The sequence below is a fragment of the Rhinolophus sinicus genome, linkage group LG06 (genome assembly GCF_036562045.2).
Source record: "Rhinolophus sinicus isolate RSC01 linkage group LG06, ASM3656204v1, whole genome shotgun sequence".
NCBI lineage: Eukaryota > Metazoa > Chordata > Mammalia > Chiroptera > Rhinolophidae > Rhinolophus > Rhinolophus sinicus.
The window spans coordinates 51,512,207-51,528,971 of record NC_133756.1 but is presented as its reverse complement, the minus strand read 5'-3'; the positions used below and the strand labels follow the sequence as shown (position 1 = coordinate 51,528,971).

General features: G+C 37.0%; 1 protein-coding gene across 1 annotated transcript in view; it reads left to right on the top strand.

Moving 5' to 3' along the window:
• Nucleotides 1-15,301: 15,301 nt before the first annotated feature.
• Nucleotides 15,302-16,765, top strand: part of KYAT3 (kynurenine aminotransferase 3) — a 31,320-nt gene continuing 29,856 nt past the window's right edge. The window contains exons 1-2 of the mRNA XM_074337058.1: nucleotides 15,302-15,360; nucleotides 15,948-16,092. Of these exons, the coding sequence (XP_074193159.1) occupies nucleotides 15,305-15,360; nucleotides 15,948-16,092 (201 nt within the window). The 5' untranslated portion in view covers nucleotides 15,302-15,304. The remainder of the gene's footprint in view (nucleotides 15,361-15,947; nucleotides 16,093-16,765) is intronic.

Below are 16,765 nucleotides of genomic sequence, written 5' to 3'. Positions count from 1 at the left end.
ATTCTGTGATGTCAAAAAAGTACATTTTTCAGATATTTATAAGTATTTTTATCAGAATGAGGATTTGAGTTATATAAGCTGAAATCATCTTTTGTCATTAGCAAGAACTGACGTTCACTGAGCAACTTCGCCTTTCTATGTATCAGGTCTAGTGCTGGGCATTTTGTATTCATTATCTCATTTTATCTTTGCAGAACTCTTTATGAACTTTATGAATTTTTACATTCCTGTCTTACAAATGAGAAAGTGGAGAAATTAGATAGGTTTAGGAACTTGTTCAAGGTCACACAACTTCTAAGTGGCATAACCAAGATACCACACACATCTCTGTCTAGCTCTGCCACTCTAAAGGTAAGTTCTTCTTCTCAAGAAAGGACATTATGGTGACTATAAGTGCAGGCCCTGTGACTTGAAGACTATAGGAAATATGGCAGATTGAGGACCAGGTTACATGACATCATGGAAAAGCAAACTAATATCATCTTTGTTACCACCATGACTATCATAACCCAGTATAGATACTGACCCAGTTTCTTCAGCAGTCAGTGGCATGAAAAAAAGGTAGGAGAGGCGTGTTTTGGAGGGAATACTCTGGGATGAAAATAGACTTAAGAACCACAACCACCAAAACAATGTGTTGACCTTGTTCAGGAACTTGATCCTGTCAATCAAAATGCAAAGAGATATTTTTAAAGACAATCAGAGAAATATGAATTCCTGATGTGAAACTAATTTGTAGCCCATTGGTTATTAGATGATACCAAGGAATTATTGTTAATTAGGTGTGATAATGTCATTGACGTTATGTGAGAAAATGTTGGTATGTTTTTAGAGATGTGTGCCAAGTATATAGGGGTGAAATGACTTTAAGGTCTAGGATTTCCTTTAAAATTACTCAGCTATAAAAAATAAAAAGGAAAGGGGGAAAGGTGAAGCAAAATGAGGCAAAATCTTGATAATTATTATCGGTAATGTGTATATGAGTGTTTCGTATCATGTTGAATCATATGAAATTGTTATTTTTGTAGGTAAACAATGGGTAAATATTGACAGTTTCTTATTGTTCAACCTAATAGTAATCTCTCCACTTTTATGTAAGTTTGGAATTTTCATAAAAACATCACCAACTTCTCCCTTTACGTGTAAATGCTGTGATTTCTACCTCATAAATGTCTTGAATTCTATTTCTTTTCTTTGTTACCACCATCACTTACCTTAGGTCAAGCCCTCCTTGATGCAGAGAAGTTGGTTGAAGCCAAGGAAGTGGGTGCAATCACGAGGGTGATCAGATAAAGACATGGTACTAAATGAAGGCTGTTTGCATGTGGAATTATTATCTGCAGAGCTGTTTTAGAGTGTACGTGCACAGGGACCATCCTGAGAGAATCTCATTCTATAAGTCTAGAGCATATTTTGAATAATCATGCCAGGTGATTCTAATGTACATCCAGGTAACAACCACTGACAATGCTTTACTCAGATTTGCAGATTATCTGGGATAGAATTCAACCCTTTCCATCTTTAACAACCGCATCAGAAAGGTCCCTGCAATTCATCACAGCCTTTGCAGTTAAAATTGTCACACAGATAAATAAGTGTTCATTCTGATATTGGGCAAATGAATAAAGCAGACTGGTCAGTGTTATAAAGAGTAGTAGTGGTAAATTCAAATCAAGAACTATCTAGACTGCTCACTGTAAACCTGTTTTCACTAGAAGACCCTTCTCATCCACACTGTCATTAACATCATTGAAAACTTACTATAAAGGTTACCTCTGAGGAAGGGGATATAATGAGGGATGGGCTGCACTTTATTTGGATCATTTGTCTTTTTCAAAAAACATTTTTATTGCTTCTGTAATTTTAAATAAATAACATTCTAGATATTAAGGGAAAAAATTACTGCTGTACAGCAAGAAAAGAACCAAGATGAATCAGGATGAAAATCACTATTCCCTATTTTAGCACCTAGATCTTAAAGGCATGGAAACTGGGAGATAAAATTTATGTTATCCTCTGGTGGCAGAAAGCCAAAGAATGAATTAATAAATGAGAAAGAGAGACAGAAGAGAGAGAGATGAATAGATGGAAGGAGGGAGGGAGGGAGGGAGGGAGGCATGGCAGGAAGAGGAGAGAGAGAGAGCAAGGGAGGGGAGAAAGAAAGGAGGAAGGAACGAAGGGATAATGGAGCACCAACTGCTCCTACCTAATTGTCACCCTTTGTTAGACTAGTCTTTATTAAAAGTTTAGTCATTCAGATTGCAGTTTGTAGCCCGTTGGTTTTCTACTCTTCTCCCATTCATAACCTGTTGTCTACTTCAAAATAGTCTTCCTAAATAGGACTTCTCAGGGAAACTATTCTGTGTGCTCTAAGTGTGGATACATGTAACACATTTGTCAAAGCCCATAGACCACCATCTGATAATGATGTGTCAGTGGTGGTTCGTCAATTGTAACAAATGTACCAGTCTGATGGGGGACATTGCTGTTGGAGGAGGCTGTGGGCATCTGGGAGCAGGGACTGTATGGGAACTCTGTACTTTGTGCTCAATTTTGCTGTAAACCTAAAACTGCTCTAAACAAAAGTCCATTTTATAAAAAGAAAAAAAGAAAAGGACTTCTAAAATGTACATGCACACCAGAGAAGCACAAAAACATTTATTTTACAGCAACTAAGACAAAAACTTTCCCTTCTCCTTCAGTCTGCCCTTCCCTAAAGAAATCATAGCCCTCTTTTTCTATACAAAGACCTTATCATACATTTAGCCCACACCTCACATCTCATTACTCTCTGTGATATAAAGTGGTATAAAGTTATTTGTCCTCTTTGTATCTAAGAGAATCTTTTCCACATTCTGAATGGGCACTAGTTTTTGAGTATATATGGTAGGTGTCAAGAACTGTGCTTTTCCACTATGGGTTTAACTCATTTAATCATTGTAGCAATTAGATGGGGTAGGCATTCATTCTCCTTGTTAACAAATGAGGAAACTCAGTTGCAGGGAAGTCCACCTGCCTACTGTCACACAGTTAGTAGTTCTGATGTTTAATTTTGAACTTAGATTGATCTGGCTTGAAAGCTCTTGGCGTTAAACAACCATGGAAATTTAAATGAGAATGTCGGCATATGTTACAGGGCACAGAGCTGGACTGGACTGTGAAGGTCTGTGCCCAGATGTCGCTTTACATCTCTTCTGAGTGTAAGTGCCCAGCAGAAACTGCATTCTCTCAGCCTCAAATCCAAATTTCTGTGAGGTAGCCTGATTTGTATAACCTGGCTCTGTCATGTGGAGATGGAAAAGCAAATATTTTGTAATTAATTGTTTGCGGGGCTATCTTCACAGAAGACTTTGATCAAAGGGGACTTTCTAGGTTCCTCCCTGTCTGTCACACTTCATATTAAACTAAAGTTATCTATGATTATCTGCCTTCCTGGAGCAGGTCCTATATCTAAATTCTTTTAGGGAATGAGGAGGAAAGTCAAAGTTTTTTCCTGAGTCTTCTCTTAAAAATAACCGGAATCATTATCCCACAGGCATGTTTTGGGGTGCAAACCCTGTTTCCCCTCAACTCCATTTCCTGGCATTCCAGCTATGTGTTTATATACAATATCAGCTCTCAGGTTTAGAGAAACCCTTGTTTCCAATAAGCTTGTTTCTCTAAAGATATTGTTAAAAGGTAATTTTCAGAAAAAGGTAAAGTCATGACTCATACAAATATAAAAATGAGCATGCATTAAAGATTTTTATTTATATAATGTGAGGGAACAAAGCAGAAATTATAACCAGTTCAAAGGAAAAGTAAAAGAGCACAAATTTATATGTAACAAAGGAATTGAATTGCAAATGAAGGCAAAACGAGTTTTCCACAGGTAGGAGAGAAGTTGATCAAAATCTAGAACTCTGACTCTAGAATCAGAGTTCACATGTCTGTCAATTACCTTCAGTTTACAAAGGTAGAAAGTATTTCAAAGACCAACTGTAGCCCTGCTAGAATCAGACCTTTAAAGGTGTGCTATAGCCACTGCATAGTTTTCCATTAAAGTACTAGTTTTTTTCTACAATATATTATTTCTCAAAGAGGATCCAAATTCCTTTACTTGCACTTACTTGTTTAGTCAACAAATATCAAAGAACTGCAACATACCAGGTACAAGTAATTATAAAATAAAGCAACTAAATGTGTGTTGCTTAAAAATTCCTGGTAAAAGTGCCTTTGAGTTCCTTATATCTTAACCTTTTTCCCGTAATGGTCTGATATATTCGAATGAATAGTTCCATCTGCTAACTGCAGATAGAAACTTCCAGAAAGAAGTTTAGGAAAGTAGATGTACATTTTTATATTTTTGTGTTTTTCAAGAATGAATAACAATAGGAAATTTTTATGCATAAAAATAATGGCACTTATATACAAAGCAGCTCATTGTTATTAAATGCATAAAATAGTCAAAATATCAACTTTTTGTTTTTTGTGGATTTCTGACATTTTTGGGGGGGAAAAACGTGAAATCAATTAACGCAGTGAAAGAGTCCTTTGTATTTCCACTTCAGTTACCAGTTCTTCTACCACTACAGGAAGTTTCTGTTATTTTCGTATGCCATCTAGTGGCAAAAGAATGTAATTTATCTTTTTTTTTCCAATGTATTCTTCTACCTTGGAAAATATCTAAAATCTGAGAGAATTTTGTTACTATGCTTGCTTGAGGAGCATTTTGTGCAAAGGGAGACAGAGTATATGGTTTCAGAATACCCTGGCCACTCTTATTAATTTTTTATTTTTAATACACAATTTTTAGAGCATTATAGATTCAGAGCAAAACTGAGCAGAAACTACAGAGTTTCTGTATATCCCCTGCCCACCTCCAGGCACAGCCTACTCCATTATCAATATCCCCCAACACCCCCCGAGTGGGACATTTGTTATAAACAATGGACCTGTACTGATACATCATTATCTCCCAATGTCCATTGTTTACAGTTCACCCTTGATGTACATATGTACAATGCATTTAGACAAATGTATAATGACATGAATCCACCTTTCTAGTATCATAAAGAAAGAGTTTCACTGCCCTAAAAATCTTTTCTTCTGCCTATTCATTCCTTCTCCCTTCCCTCCCCCCACACGAGCCCTGGAAACCACTGATCTTTTTACAGTCTCCATGATTTGCCTTTAAGTTTCCTCCCATGTCTTTTATTTACTTGATAGCTCATTTCTTTTTAGCACTGAATAGTATTCCATTGTCTGGATGGACCGCAGTTTATGTATTGATTCACCTGCAGAAGGATATCTTGGTTGCTTCCAAGTTTTGGAAGTTAGGAATAAAGCTGCTATAATCATCCATGTACAGGATTTTATATGGACATTAGTTTTTCAACTCCTTTGGGTAAATACCAATGAGAGTAATTACTAGATTGTGTTTAAGAGCATCTTTAGTTCTTTTATAACAAACTACCCTGGCAGCTTTTTAAAATCACCTTCATCAGGGAACAATAAACTGCATCTATTTGGAGTATAAAACTCTTGATTATTTGAAGATGTATATGCCGTGAAACCACCCCTGCAATCAACCCACAGCACATTCCCATCACCCCTAAAACATTCTTCATGTTCCTTTGCGGTCTATCCATCCCTCTTCATCACCACAGATTAGTTTGCTTTTTTAAAAATTATTTTATATAAATAGGATCGTGTCATATATATGCTTGTTTATGGTTTCTCTCACATGCGTAAAGAGTTTGCAGTTCATTCATGTTGTGGGTAATTCATTCCTTTTTATTGCTGAGTAGTATCCCATTACATGGCACACTACCATTATTTGTTTCTCCATTCACCTATTGATGGACTTTTGGATTGTTTCCAGTTTGTGGCTATTGTGAATCAAGCTGTTACGAACACTTGTGTACAAGCCATTGTGTGGACATAGGTTTCCATTTCTCTTGGGTAATAATTACCTAACAGTGGGATGGTGGGGCTGTGTGGTAGATGTATGTTTAATTTTTAAAGTAACTTCTAAGCAGTTGTCCAAGTTGGTTGTATCATTTCACGTTCCCACCAGGGTTGTAGGAGTTCCAGCTGCCCCACATCCTTGCCAACACGCACGATCCATACTTTTAGCCATTCTGATGGGCATCTAGTGGTACCTCATTGTGGTTTGAATTTGCATTTCTCTGATGACTGATGATGCTGAGCATTTATTATGTGCTTTTTGGCCGTTCCTAATCTTCTGTGAAGTGGCTGTCAAATCTTGTACCCATTGCTAACTGGATTGTTTGCCATCTTATTGAGTGGTAAAAGTTCTTTATAGATCCTAAATAAGTCTTTTGTAAGACGTCAATGTTGTAAATACTTTCTCCCATTCTGTGGCTCACCTGGTAACTATTTAAGAGATATTTGAGCCACTGAATGATATTGTAGGGAAGGAAAAAATACACCTTTTTGGGTATTTTCTGGTTGAGGCCCTGCAAATTAGATTAACAAGAGTGAAACAGTTTTATTATTATTATTTACTATTAACACAGGCCTGGTGCATACACACAGGACAACTCAGTGAGGAGTAACTCAAAGGAGTGGGTAGTGGCCTCTCAACAAAGAATAATAAATTTGTAGAGAATTGACGAGACAAAGGAAAAGGGGCTGAGGAATGGAAGGTAAGGGTTGTTTTAATAAGATCTATCATGTAGATTCCTCTGGTGCTATCTTGGCTGATAAGAGTCTAGAATTGTCTCTGGTGGTTAAGAATTGTCCTGCCCTTCTTCTTGGTAAAGAGTGTTTCTTGTGTCTGCTTCTTGTCAATTGCCTTTGATTCAAAATGATCCTTCTATCAAAGTAGTATATTTTGGGGTGACATCTTCTGATTTCCTACAATATCATAACAGATTTTATAGATTTTTAAAGTCAAATAATAAGCATTTTTGAGCGTTCACCATTGCTACTACACTACGTGCTTTACATGATATGTGATTCAATCCTTATAACTGACCTCTATTGTAAGCACTCTTTTTCTCTCCAATTTACTGATAATGAAGTGTACTTTGGAAGTGTTTAGTAATTTTCTTTAGTCATACTGTTAATGTTTTTAATCACTAACTGTATGTCCCTAAGCAAAATTATTTTGTTAAATATATTTTACTGAGAATCTAATACTATGAATATAAAGATACAGATACACACACAGATATACATATACCTTTCTTCTAGGTAATTTGAAAAATATAAGAAATGAGACAAAGTTTATGTTCTAAATGAACTTTTAGAAAACAGTTCATTAAGAAAACAGACATGTATATATATATATACCATAGAAATTATGATTAGTATAAGGAAAGAGGTCTAGAGGGAGACTAGGGAAAGAAAAGATTAATTATAACTGAGAATCTGAACATATTTCTTAGACGTTCGATCTAAGATATATCTTATCAGGTAGATTGTATTTAAATACTAAAGAGGTGGATATCTTACTTTTCTGTGGTTGCTATGACAAATTACCACACCAACCTGATGGCTTAATACAACAGAAGTGTATTCTCGTACAGTTCTGAAGGCCAGAATCCAAAATTGGTATCACTGGGTCAAAATCAAGGTGTCGGCATGACGACACTCCCTCCAGGGGCTCTAGGGGAGAATTCATTCCTTGCCTCTTCCAGCTCCTGGTGGCTGCTGGTGTTCCTTGGCTTATGGCCACCTCGCTCTAATCTTCATGGCCATCATCTTCAAATCTCTCTCTGCTCCACCTCCACGTGGCCCTCTCCTCTGTGTGTGTCTAATCTCCCTCTCATAAGTACACCTGTCATTAAATTTAGGGCCCATCTGTATAGTCCAAAATTATCTCCCCATCTCAAGACCCTTAATTTAATCACATCTGCAAGGATATAAGGATATATATTGCCATATAAGGTAACATTTACAGATTCCAGGCATTAGGATGCGATAGCTTTGGGGAGGTCATTTCTGAGCCTGCCACAATGGGGATTATGGATGAGATCATATCAAACAGAGAAAAGAACATGAGAGTAAAAGCTTGGGAAACAGAAACATACTGGATGCAATTAGAGAATGGCAAGTGGTCCTATGCCACTGAATCACTGTATATGAGGGGACGGCATGGTGGGCGCAAAGACTGGAAATGAATTAAGGGCATTGAGTACCAGGTTGGAATTGGAATTACAGTTTACAGATTGAGAATCACTGAAGGTTTTAGCACAAGATAGCAGCATCCCCTACTCTGTGTTTTAAGTACATAGCTCTGGAGCACTGAAAATGATGGCTTAAAGGCAGTATGCCATTGAAGTAATTCAAAATGAGGATATATAAAAGGTAGGGTTTCCTTCATTCATTCGGAAAAAGTTTTTGAACACATTCCCTGCCATACACCATTTTAGCTATTAGAGATAAAGTACCGAACAAGCCAGGTCCTCGTTTTCTGAGGTTTTCATTTCAGTGAGAGAGACGTAATTAACAAGTAAAACTAAATACTTCCAAACAGTAGTGAATGTCATAAGAAAATTAAATGGAGAAATATGCAAAAATTTTAGGTGGTACTAGTGGGAGAGAGGGGGGTGGGTAATATTAGGACACATAGTTTTGGAAGCCCTCTCTGAGGGGGTTCTATGTGAGTAGAGAGGATAGTGAATGGAATGACATAAGGAGCCAGCCATGTGAAGATCTAAGAGAAGAGCATTCCAGGCAGAGGACACAGCAATTGCAAAGGCTCTTATATCATTCAGCTCTGCTGCAGAAACAGAAACCACAAAATCTTATCTTCTTATATCAGTAAACATTTCACTCTCACTCACATGTAAAGTCAGTTGTGGCTTTGCTCCAGGTTGCAGCTCTCCTCTGTGTGTCTTTATTCCAGGATTCAGGCTAAAGGAGTAGCCCGTATCTAGACATGGTCTCCTCATAATAGAGGAGGGAAGAACTAGAGGCTGAGCCAAACCATATAACAGCATTTAAAGTTGCTCCCTTGTGTAGTAATGTGTAGCGTTCAGTCACAATCCATTGACCAGAGCACATTACATGGCCAATCTCAAAGTCACTCCTCCTGAAAAGGAGAGGTATATAATTATATAGAGTGATATAATCTATGACAGATGGGAACGAACCTTAAATATAAGGTATAGAAAGAAAAAAAGGCCCAATGACAATAGAGAATCTTGGTCTCTTTTGCTCACCGACATATCCCAAGCAGAAGAGTGCTTTGTGCATAATAGGTATTCAATAACTATTTGTTGCATGAGTGAATTAAAGCCAGTGTGGTGGAATGTAAGGGAGACGTGAGATTGCATTCACTAGCAATCAATGAGACAGCATATAAGAGGAAACTTAATTCCACCCCTGCCTAAGAATTTGGTTCCCAGTTATCTCCTCCCCCTGGCTCTCTGTCCAGCAATAGAAGATGAGCTCCAAACCTTCAACTCTGCTGTGCAGGTGGGGTGTCTACACTATGCTCCCTATCAGAATTCCCATTTAGATGGACTGAACAGACTGATGTGGCCTGAAACCCCTCCCTCCTTCTAAGGACAATATTTCCTCCTGTTTTTCCAGAAGATACTTTTTTCCTCATTCCAACCATGGGTTTCAACTATGTGGTATATTTATAGAAACATCATCCAGAGGCATTGACAAGTTCTAGCTCAGGAAGCACATCTGGAAGGGCCAGGGATTGTGGAGTCAGGTCTGTACCGTTTTTTGATTGAATAGTGAGCACATCAAAAAGACATCATCAAAAAAAAAAAAAAAGTCATCATCGTTTGACTGCATCTCTATACCTCACGATCTTGCCCTACACTGCTTTCTCTAATATCTTTTCATCATAGCTCTAATAGCCATGTTAATATAGTACTTTTAAATGGTTGAGGAAATGCCACTGTTCATTACCCAAGGCTGAGCCATTCAGAGCTCTTTGCTAGAATTTTTGAAATCAGAACCAGAAAAAGCCACTCTCAGTCCCTTTATGGTGCTGAAATTGGGAGGTATGATTGTTTCATCTCCTGTGGAGTAAAGCAGCAGACGGAGACTGGGTAGAAACATAGAGGAACAGAGCCCTGGTGAGGTTCAGGTTTCTGCTTTCAGGTACCCTTGAACCTGGGTGTACCTCTTTCCTTCCTGACATGAGCTTTCTAATAAATTCCTCTTTTCATCTAAATTGTTTCAGGTTGAGTTTCTGTCTGTGCAACTAAGAGATCTGATTAATACAGCTTTGGAGCTTCAAAGGCATCTATGCACTAGTCTGTTTCTCATCCTCATAGCTAAGAAGGAGTATAATGAAGTTTCTTTTTAGTCAAGTTGGGGAACTAACAAATTTCTAGCAGACTCTCAAAAAACTGATACTGTGTCAATAAATTACCTTTGCAAAGGAAAAGATTCATACAGTTTCTTTTTAAAATACAGAAGGTGCCAAAAAAATGGATACACATTTTAAGAAAGGAAAAAACTGTATTAAAATTGTAATACTTAATATGTACTGATAACAAAAGATGAATACAAGTCATGTTTGATTTCTGCAATTACAAGAGGTGCTCAAAGTGGTTACCATCAGCATCCAGACGCTTCTGATTACAGTGAACTACTGCTTAAGCAACGTTGACCAAAGTGTCCGCTTGTATAATTTGTATACATTTGTTTTTCCCCCCCATAGATTTGTACTTAAACAAAAAAGACATTTAGGAAGTAGTATAAGTGCTAAGGAATAAAGGAAAAGATACTAAGTGTCATCACTGTGGTTTTTGGAACATCAAACTTTATGTATACAGAGGGTGCCAAAAAAATGTATACGCATTTTAAGAAAGGAAAATACTGTATTAAAATTGTAATACTCAATATATACCAATAACAAAAGATGAATACAACTCATGTATATACATTTTTTTGGTTATATATATATATGAAAAAAAATATATATATACATATGAAGCATAAATTGTTGCATCTATAATTACAAATGCCTAATTCATAGAGCTGAAAGATAATAGATGTTTTGGTTACCCCGGCAGCCAGGCACCACATTAAAGCGGTGCCAGTTATGCTTGGACACACTTTCTGCTCCAGCCTAGTCTTGAAATTCTTGAGTCCATCTGTTTCTCATGCCTGATTCTCACCTTCACCTCTCCAGCCATTAGCTGTTATTTCTGTTTCTGATATTTTCTTGCACTCTTTATCTTTCCGACACTTGACTCATGGATATCAACTGTGATATCAACAGCCTTGATATCCCCAGCTTCAACCCACCATTTTGGGAACTTTCTACACCTGTTCGAGCCCACCTGAATGCATCAGGTCTTACAAGCAGAGTCCTCAAAATATATACAGTTGAAACTTTACTGTGCTCAGACCTTAGGGGAATGGGTAACTTTTTTTTTCTTTCCAAACTTTCCTTGTTCCAGCGTCACTGCAGTAAACATTTTAAAGACTTAATAAAGTAAACCTTTTCTCATCTCTGCTAAGAGTGGCACCTAGCGGTCATTCTATAGAACTGCATATTCAGCCTTAAAAAAAAAAAAAAAAAAAAAAAAAAAGATGCTGATTATTTCACTATCAGTTTGTACTTACAACAGAACAGTATATGTATACCAAGTATTAATCCACTGGGAGCAGAAGTTACCTCATGGAGTTAGCTAGTCCAAAAATTATAGATGTTCCATTGTATACCTAGGGCTCATGCTTAATTCCCCACAGAATTCCAGGTTTCTTTTAATTTCTATTACTAATACTATATCTACTCTGGAAATTTGTGAGTATTTGCACCTACTGCTAGAGGTTGATGTCTTTGGACACTGTGAGTTGTTTTCCACATTTTCACCACTGTATTAGTTTCTTCAGGCTGCTTTAACAAAGTACTGCAGACAAAGTGGTTTAAGCAACAAAAATGTGTTACCTCAGAGGTTTGAGGCTACAAGTCCAAGATCAAGGTGTTGGCAGGGTTGGTTCTTTCTGAGGGAGAGTCTGTTCCATGGCTCTCCTGTAGCTTCTGGTGGTTTGTGGGCAATCTTTGGCGTTCCTTGACTTGTAGAAGCGTCATGTCAGTCTCTGCCTCATCTTCATGTGGCGTTCTCCGTGTATACCAGGCTGTCTCCAGATTTCCCCGTTTCCTAAGGACCTCAGTCATATTGGGGTAGAGCCCACCCTAATGATCTCAACTTATGACATCTGCAATGAACTTATTTCCAAATAAGTTCACCTTCTAAGGTAGCGGGTGTTAAGACTTCAACATATGAATTTTGTCAATTCAACACCAGTCTCATTATACCTCCAGACTTCATTTCTGCCATGTTGGTGTCAGGGTGAGTCATGAAATTGCTTTGGCCAATAAAATGTAAGTAGAAGCGATGGGTTTATATCAAAGCAGAAATTTCTAAGATTTTTTTCCTTCTGCTATGAAACTGACAATATTCCTCATACAGGCTATTTCATCAGCCTATGTCTCAGAGTGACAGTGACGTGGGACAGAGCAGCAGGTGACCTTCAGTGGATATATAGCATGGGGAAAAAATAATCCTTTATGTTTTTTAAGCCATCAAGATTTTGGGGTAATTTCTTACTGAGGCATAAGCTGACTGACACTAAGTACGTAACTTGATCTAACTGACACCGTAAATTCATTCCTAGTATGTGGGTTTTTAAGAAAATTAAATTGCTTAGATATTTGTTGAAAACTTGCTGTGTGCTAGGCATATTACTATGTGTTGAACACTGTGACGATTAATTTTATGTGTCAAATTGGCCATGGTACCCAGATATTTGGTCAAACACCAGTTCAGATGTCTCTGAAGGTATTTTTCAGATGAGATTAACATTGAAGCCAGTAGACTTTAAGTAAAGCAAATTACCCTCCATAATGTGGTGGACCTGATCCATTCAGTTGATGGCCTTAAGAGACAAAACACTGAGGGCCCCCTACCTCCCAGCAAGAAGGAATTCTGCCTCCAGATGGCCTTCAGACACAAGCTCCAACATCAGCTCTTCCTTGGGTCTCCAGCTCGCTGGATTGCTCTGCAGCTTTTGAACTTGCCAGCCCCTAAAAATCACATAAGCTAATTCCTTAAAATAGATCATTATATATATGCACATCTTATTGGTTCTGTTTCTCTACAGACACCAAATTCATAAGGATACTTCAGTGAACAAGCTAGCAATTGTCCTATAGAGCTTACAGTCTAAGGAACGATACAAGTAAACAGAAGAATTACAATGGTATGTAGGCGATGCTGGAAAGTACTCCCTGCAATCGGACCATATAGGAGGAGCACCTTAGCTTGACTTAGGGAATCAGAAAAGTCTCTCTGGAGGAAATGAAGTCTAACTTGAGGACTGAAGGTGGCAGGTGGGATAGGAATTAGCGAAATGCAGAGACAGGGTGGTGGGGACCAGGGATTAGATCAAGTCCAGAACATGTATTCTCAACAGGGACTTTATTGCCCTAAAGGGGAAGAAAATTGCTGCTTGGCAGGTAAAGTAAACCTTAGTTATTACAATGTTTTATGACAAAGCTTAACGTTGTCCAACAAAATCTTATTCCTTAATATTTAATGGGAGAACAAATGCGGGAGATGATTAGAACAAACGTCTAAAAAGTCTCCTTCGGGGGTGGGGATGCAGTGATGAAAAAGAGGTTGAGAAGCATAGAAAGACTAGTTTGGGTAGAGGGAATGGTCATATATGGAGCTACAGGAGTGAGAGAACACAGACTATTTGAAATATTGCAATCGGTGAGGCATAGAGTTGAGAAGGAGCAGAAGTGGGGAAAGTAGTGAGAGGAGGCTGTTCTAGCCACAAATTTTAAAGAAAATTAAATCTGAAAATGTGTTTGACCTCAATTGGCTAAATGTTTTAAGTAAAATTGGACTTTGTGTCTCAATTATCTACTGCAGACTGAGCTCACTTTTTTGTGTGTGAATCTGTAGTCACATACTGAATGAATCATTAAGTTTTAAACATTTTTTAGAGATGGCAAAGGACAATTGTTTATCTTTTTCTATCTATCATTCTGGGACTTTTTAGTTTTATAATTATAGTCTCTAGAATAGCAGCATGTTCAGGTGGGTGCTTAATTATAATGCTATTCTGGAAGGCACATGAACCTCTGGGAATTTACATGTGACTGACTTCATTGGAGCTTCAAAGATTAAAAATATGAAAGTAAAAAGGTATTTTTTTCTTGGTTCCATTATTGGGAATAAAATGAGAACAATGGTCTATTTAATAACCATTATCATTATCTTCCTCCCAGATTGAATTAAAATTACTTTAATATTCTATTAGGAAAATCTTTGTAAATATGCTGCCAATCATTTTTTTTTTTATTTCCAGCAGCATGTGAACAATGAACTCAAAAGCTCATTCAGTGCTTTTGAGAGATAGTATAAACTTAATTCTAGAATCTAAAGAACTAAAAAATTGTATGCTGTCCTATAATTTTAACTTTTAATATTTTCCTACGACAGCCCTAGCTTGCATGATGTTAAGGAGAACTAATCTAATGTCTAATATACTTTTTTAAAGAGGTAGCATTCTAATATTTTTTAGAAGGTCTTGTTATGTAAAAGATAGTACATGGAAATAGTTCTGAGTACTATGTATTCTGGAATCAGACTGCCTGGGTTCAAATGCTGAGGTGCCTCTGTTTGGGTTTGAATGTAACTATCTTTTATGAAGTTGGGCAGGTGTGTAAAGTTATGTGGTCTTATCCTCCCTGTACCTCACTTTCCTCATATGTAAATTATGCCTAATAATAGAATCACTACATAGAATTGTTGTGAATATTAATGAGTTAATTATGTAAAACACTTAGAACAGTGCCTGGGACATACCCAGTACTCAATAACGTTAGCTTTATTATTGTTGTTGTTGTTATTATTATTAATTGAAACCCCTTATTAAGTAGTCTAAAAACCATTTGTTGAGTGCTTCCTGTATGGCATACAAGAAACTTGTGAAACTGTTAGTACATCTTGCCTAAAATGGTCTTCAGACTCAAGATACTTTTTAACTGCCTTTTTTTAGTATCATCATTCTCTTTGGTACACTTCAGGTTTTTAAATTGGTTTTATTTTCTTAGGCAAGGATGATATTTTGGTTCTTATGTGAGAAGATAAACATCAAAAGTTCATAAGAAAAAGCATTCCGTAGGCCAGTAGGTGGGAGATGAATTCCTCTTCAGAATTTTTATTAGAGTCTAGCATTTATCTTTACGGTGCTGTTTTTCCAGGTTGACAATAGGGAAAAGAGTTTCCCATGATTTGCTGGCATCTTTGGATTTTGATTAAAGAACTTTAAAAACCCTTTTAATATTTATGTCTTTCAGAAAATGTCCTTGAAATTTAAAAATGCAAAACGAATCGAAGGCCTTGATAGTAATGTGTGGTGAGTACCTTAAATGAACAATAATAATCTCGTGAATTTTTTTTCTTACACATTTTTATATCCTTACTTGGGAATTTTTAGCCTTAGCTACAGTCTATAAATAAATCAACTTATTTTAATTTATCCATTAAATGGAAATGGAAGTTAATGATCTATACACTGATTTACTCGTTTCACAAATGTCTCAAGCCCTTTGCTAGGCACTGGAAATAGGCCGAGAAAAGACAAATTCGGTTGATCTCCTCATAGAACTTACCTTCTAATCCATGAACTTTTCTTATGAGCTTTACTCTCTAATAGTTGATAAGATAACCTAACAATGGCTGGTGTGATTGAGAAAAAAATGTATATATGATTAAAATATGGGTATCATGGAATTGAGATTTGTAAGAAACATTGAGTTCATTAATTCAGCCATCATTTTATTAAGTGAAATCATTTTATAGATGGTAAAATTTTGGGGGGAATCTCCTTTTTTTTTTTTTTTTAGTCTGTTAAACTAAACTAGGTCTTTTTTTTCAATTTCATAATAAAAGTTAACTTTGCAATTATAGTGTGATTAATATTAGTATTTTTTTTAATCTTAGGATTGAATTTACCAAGTTGGCTGCAGACCCCTCTGTCGTGAATCTTGGCCAAGGCCTTCCAGATATATCACCGCCTCTATATGTAAAGGAAGAATTATCGAAGATTGCAGCAATTGATAGCCTGAATCAGTATACACGAGGCTTCGTAAGTGCAGGAATTGCCGTGTGGGACATGAGCTTGTGTTCTCTATTGTATTGTGTATGCATGGACTTCTGTCACTTCTATGTTATCAGCTTTCTGGGACCAACCGTTCCATCCTGAGAACCAGAGGAACCCTCACCCTTGCCCTTGTCTCCTGGGATGGCCCGTCCCTACTTCCAGCCCCTCCACAGTCCTGCCTTGGCTCTTCCTTTACTGTTGTTCTGGAATGGTCCTGTGGCAACAAGGGAGGAAGAAGATTTTCTTGAGACATATGTTTCTTTCCCATTAACACTTCTAAAGCCTCGGCACTGGGCTCTTAATGAAAATCCTCTATTTCTAACTAGTTCCTTTCTTCGACTCTACCTCAGCCCATCCTTCTGTGATTAAATGCCCAGGATATCCAGAAATTTCCTAGATTCTACCAAAAAACTACCACAAACTACGAAGTGAATTGAGCAAGGTTGCATACACCAATATACAAAGACCAATATACAAATACGGTTGTATTTTTGTAGACTAAAAAGGAACAATTGGAAAGTAAAAAATTTTTACACACCATTTGCAATAGCATCCAAGAACATAAAATATTTAGAACTGAACTTTTAAAATATATGTAAAATTTGTACACTAAAAACTATGATACATTGCTAAAGAGAAATTAAATAATACCTAAATG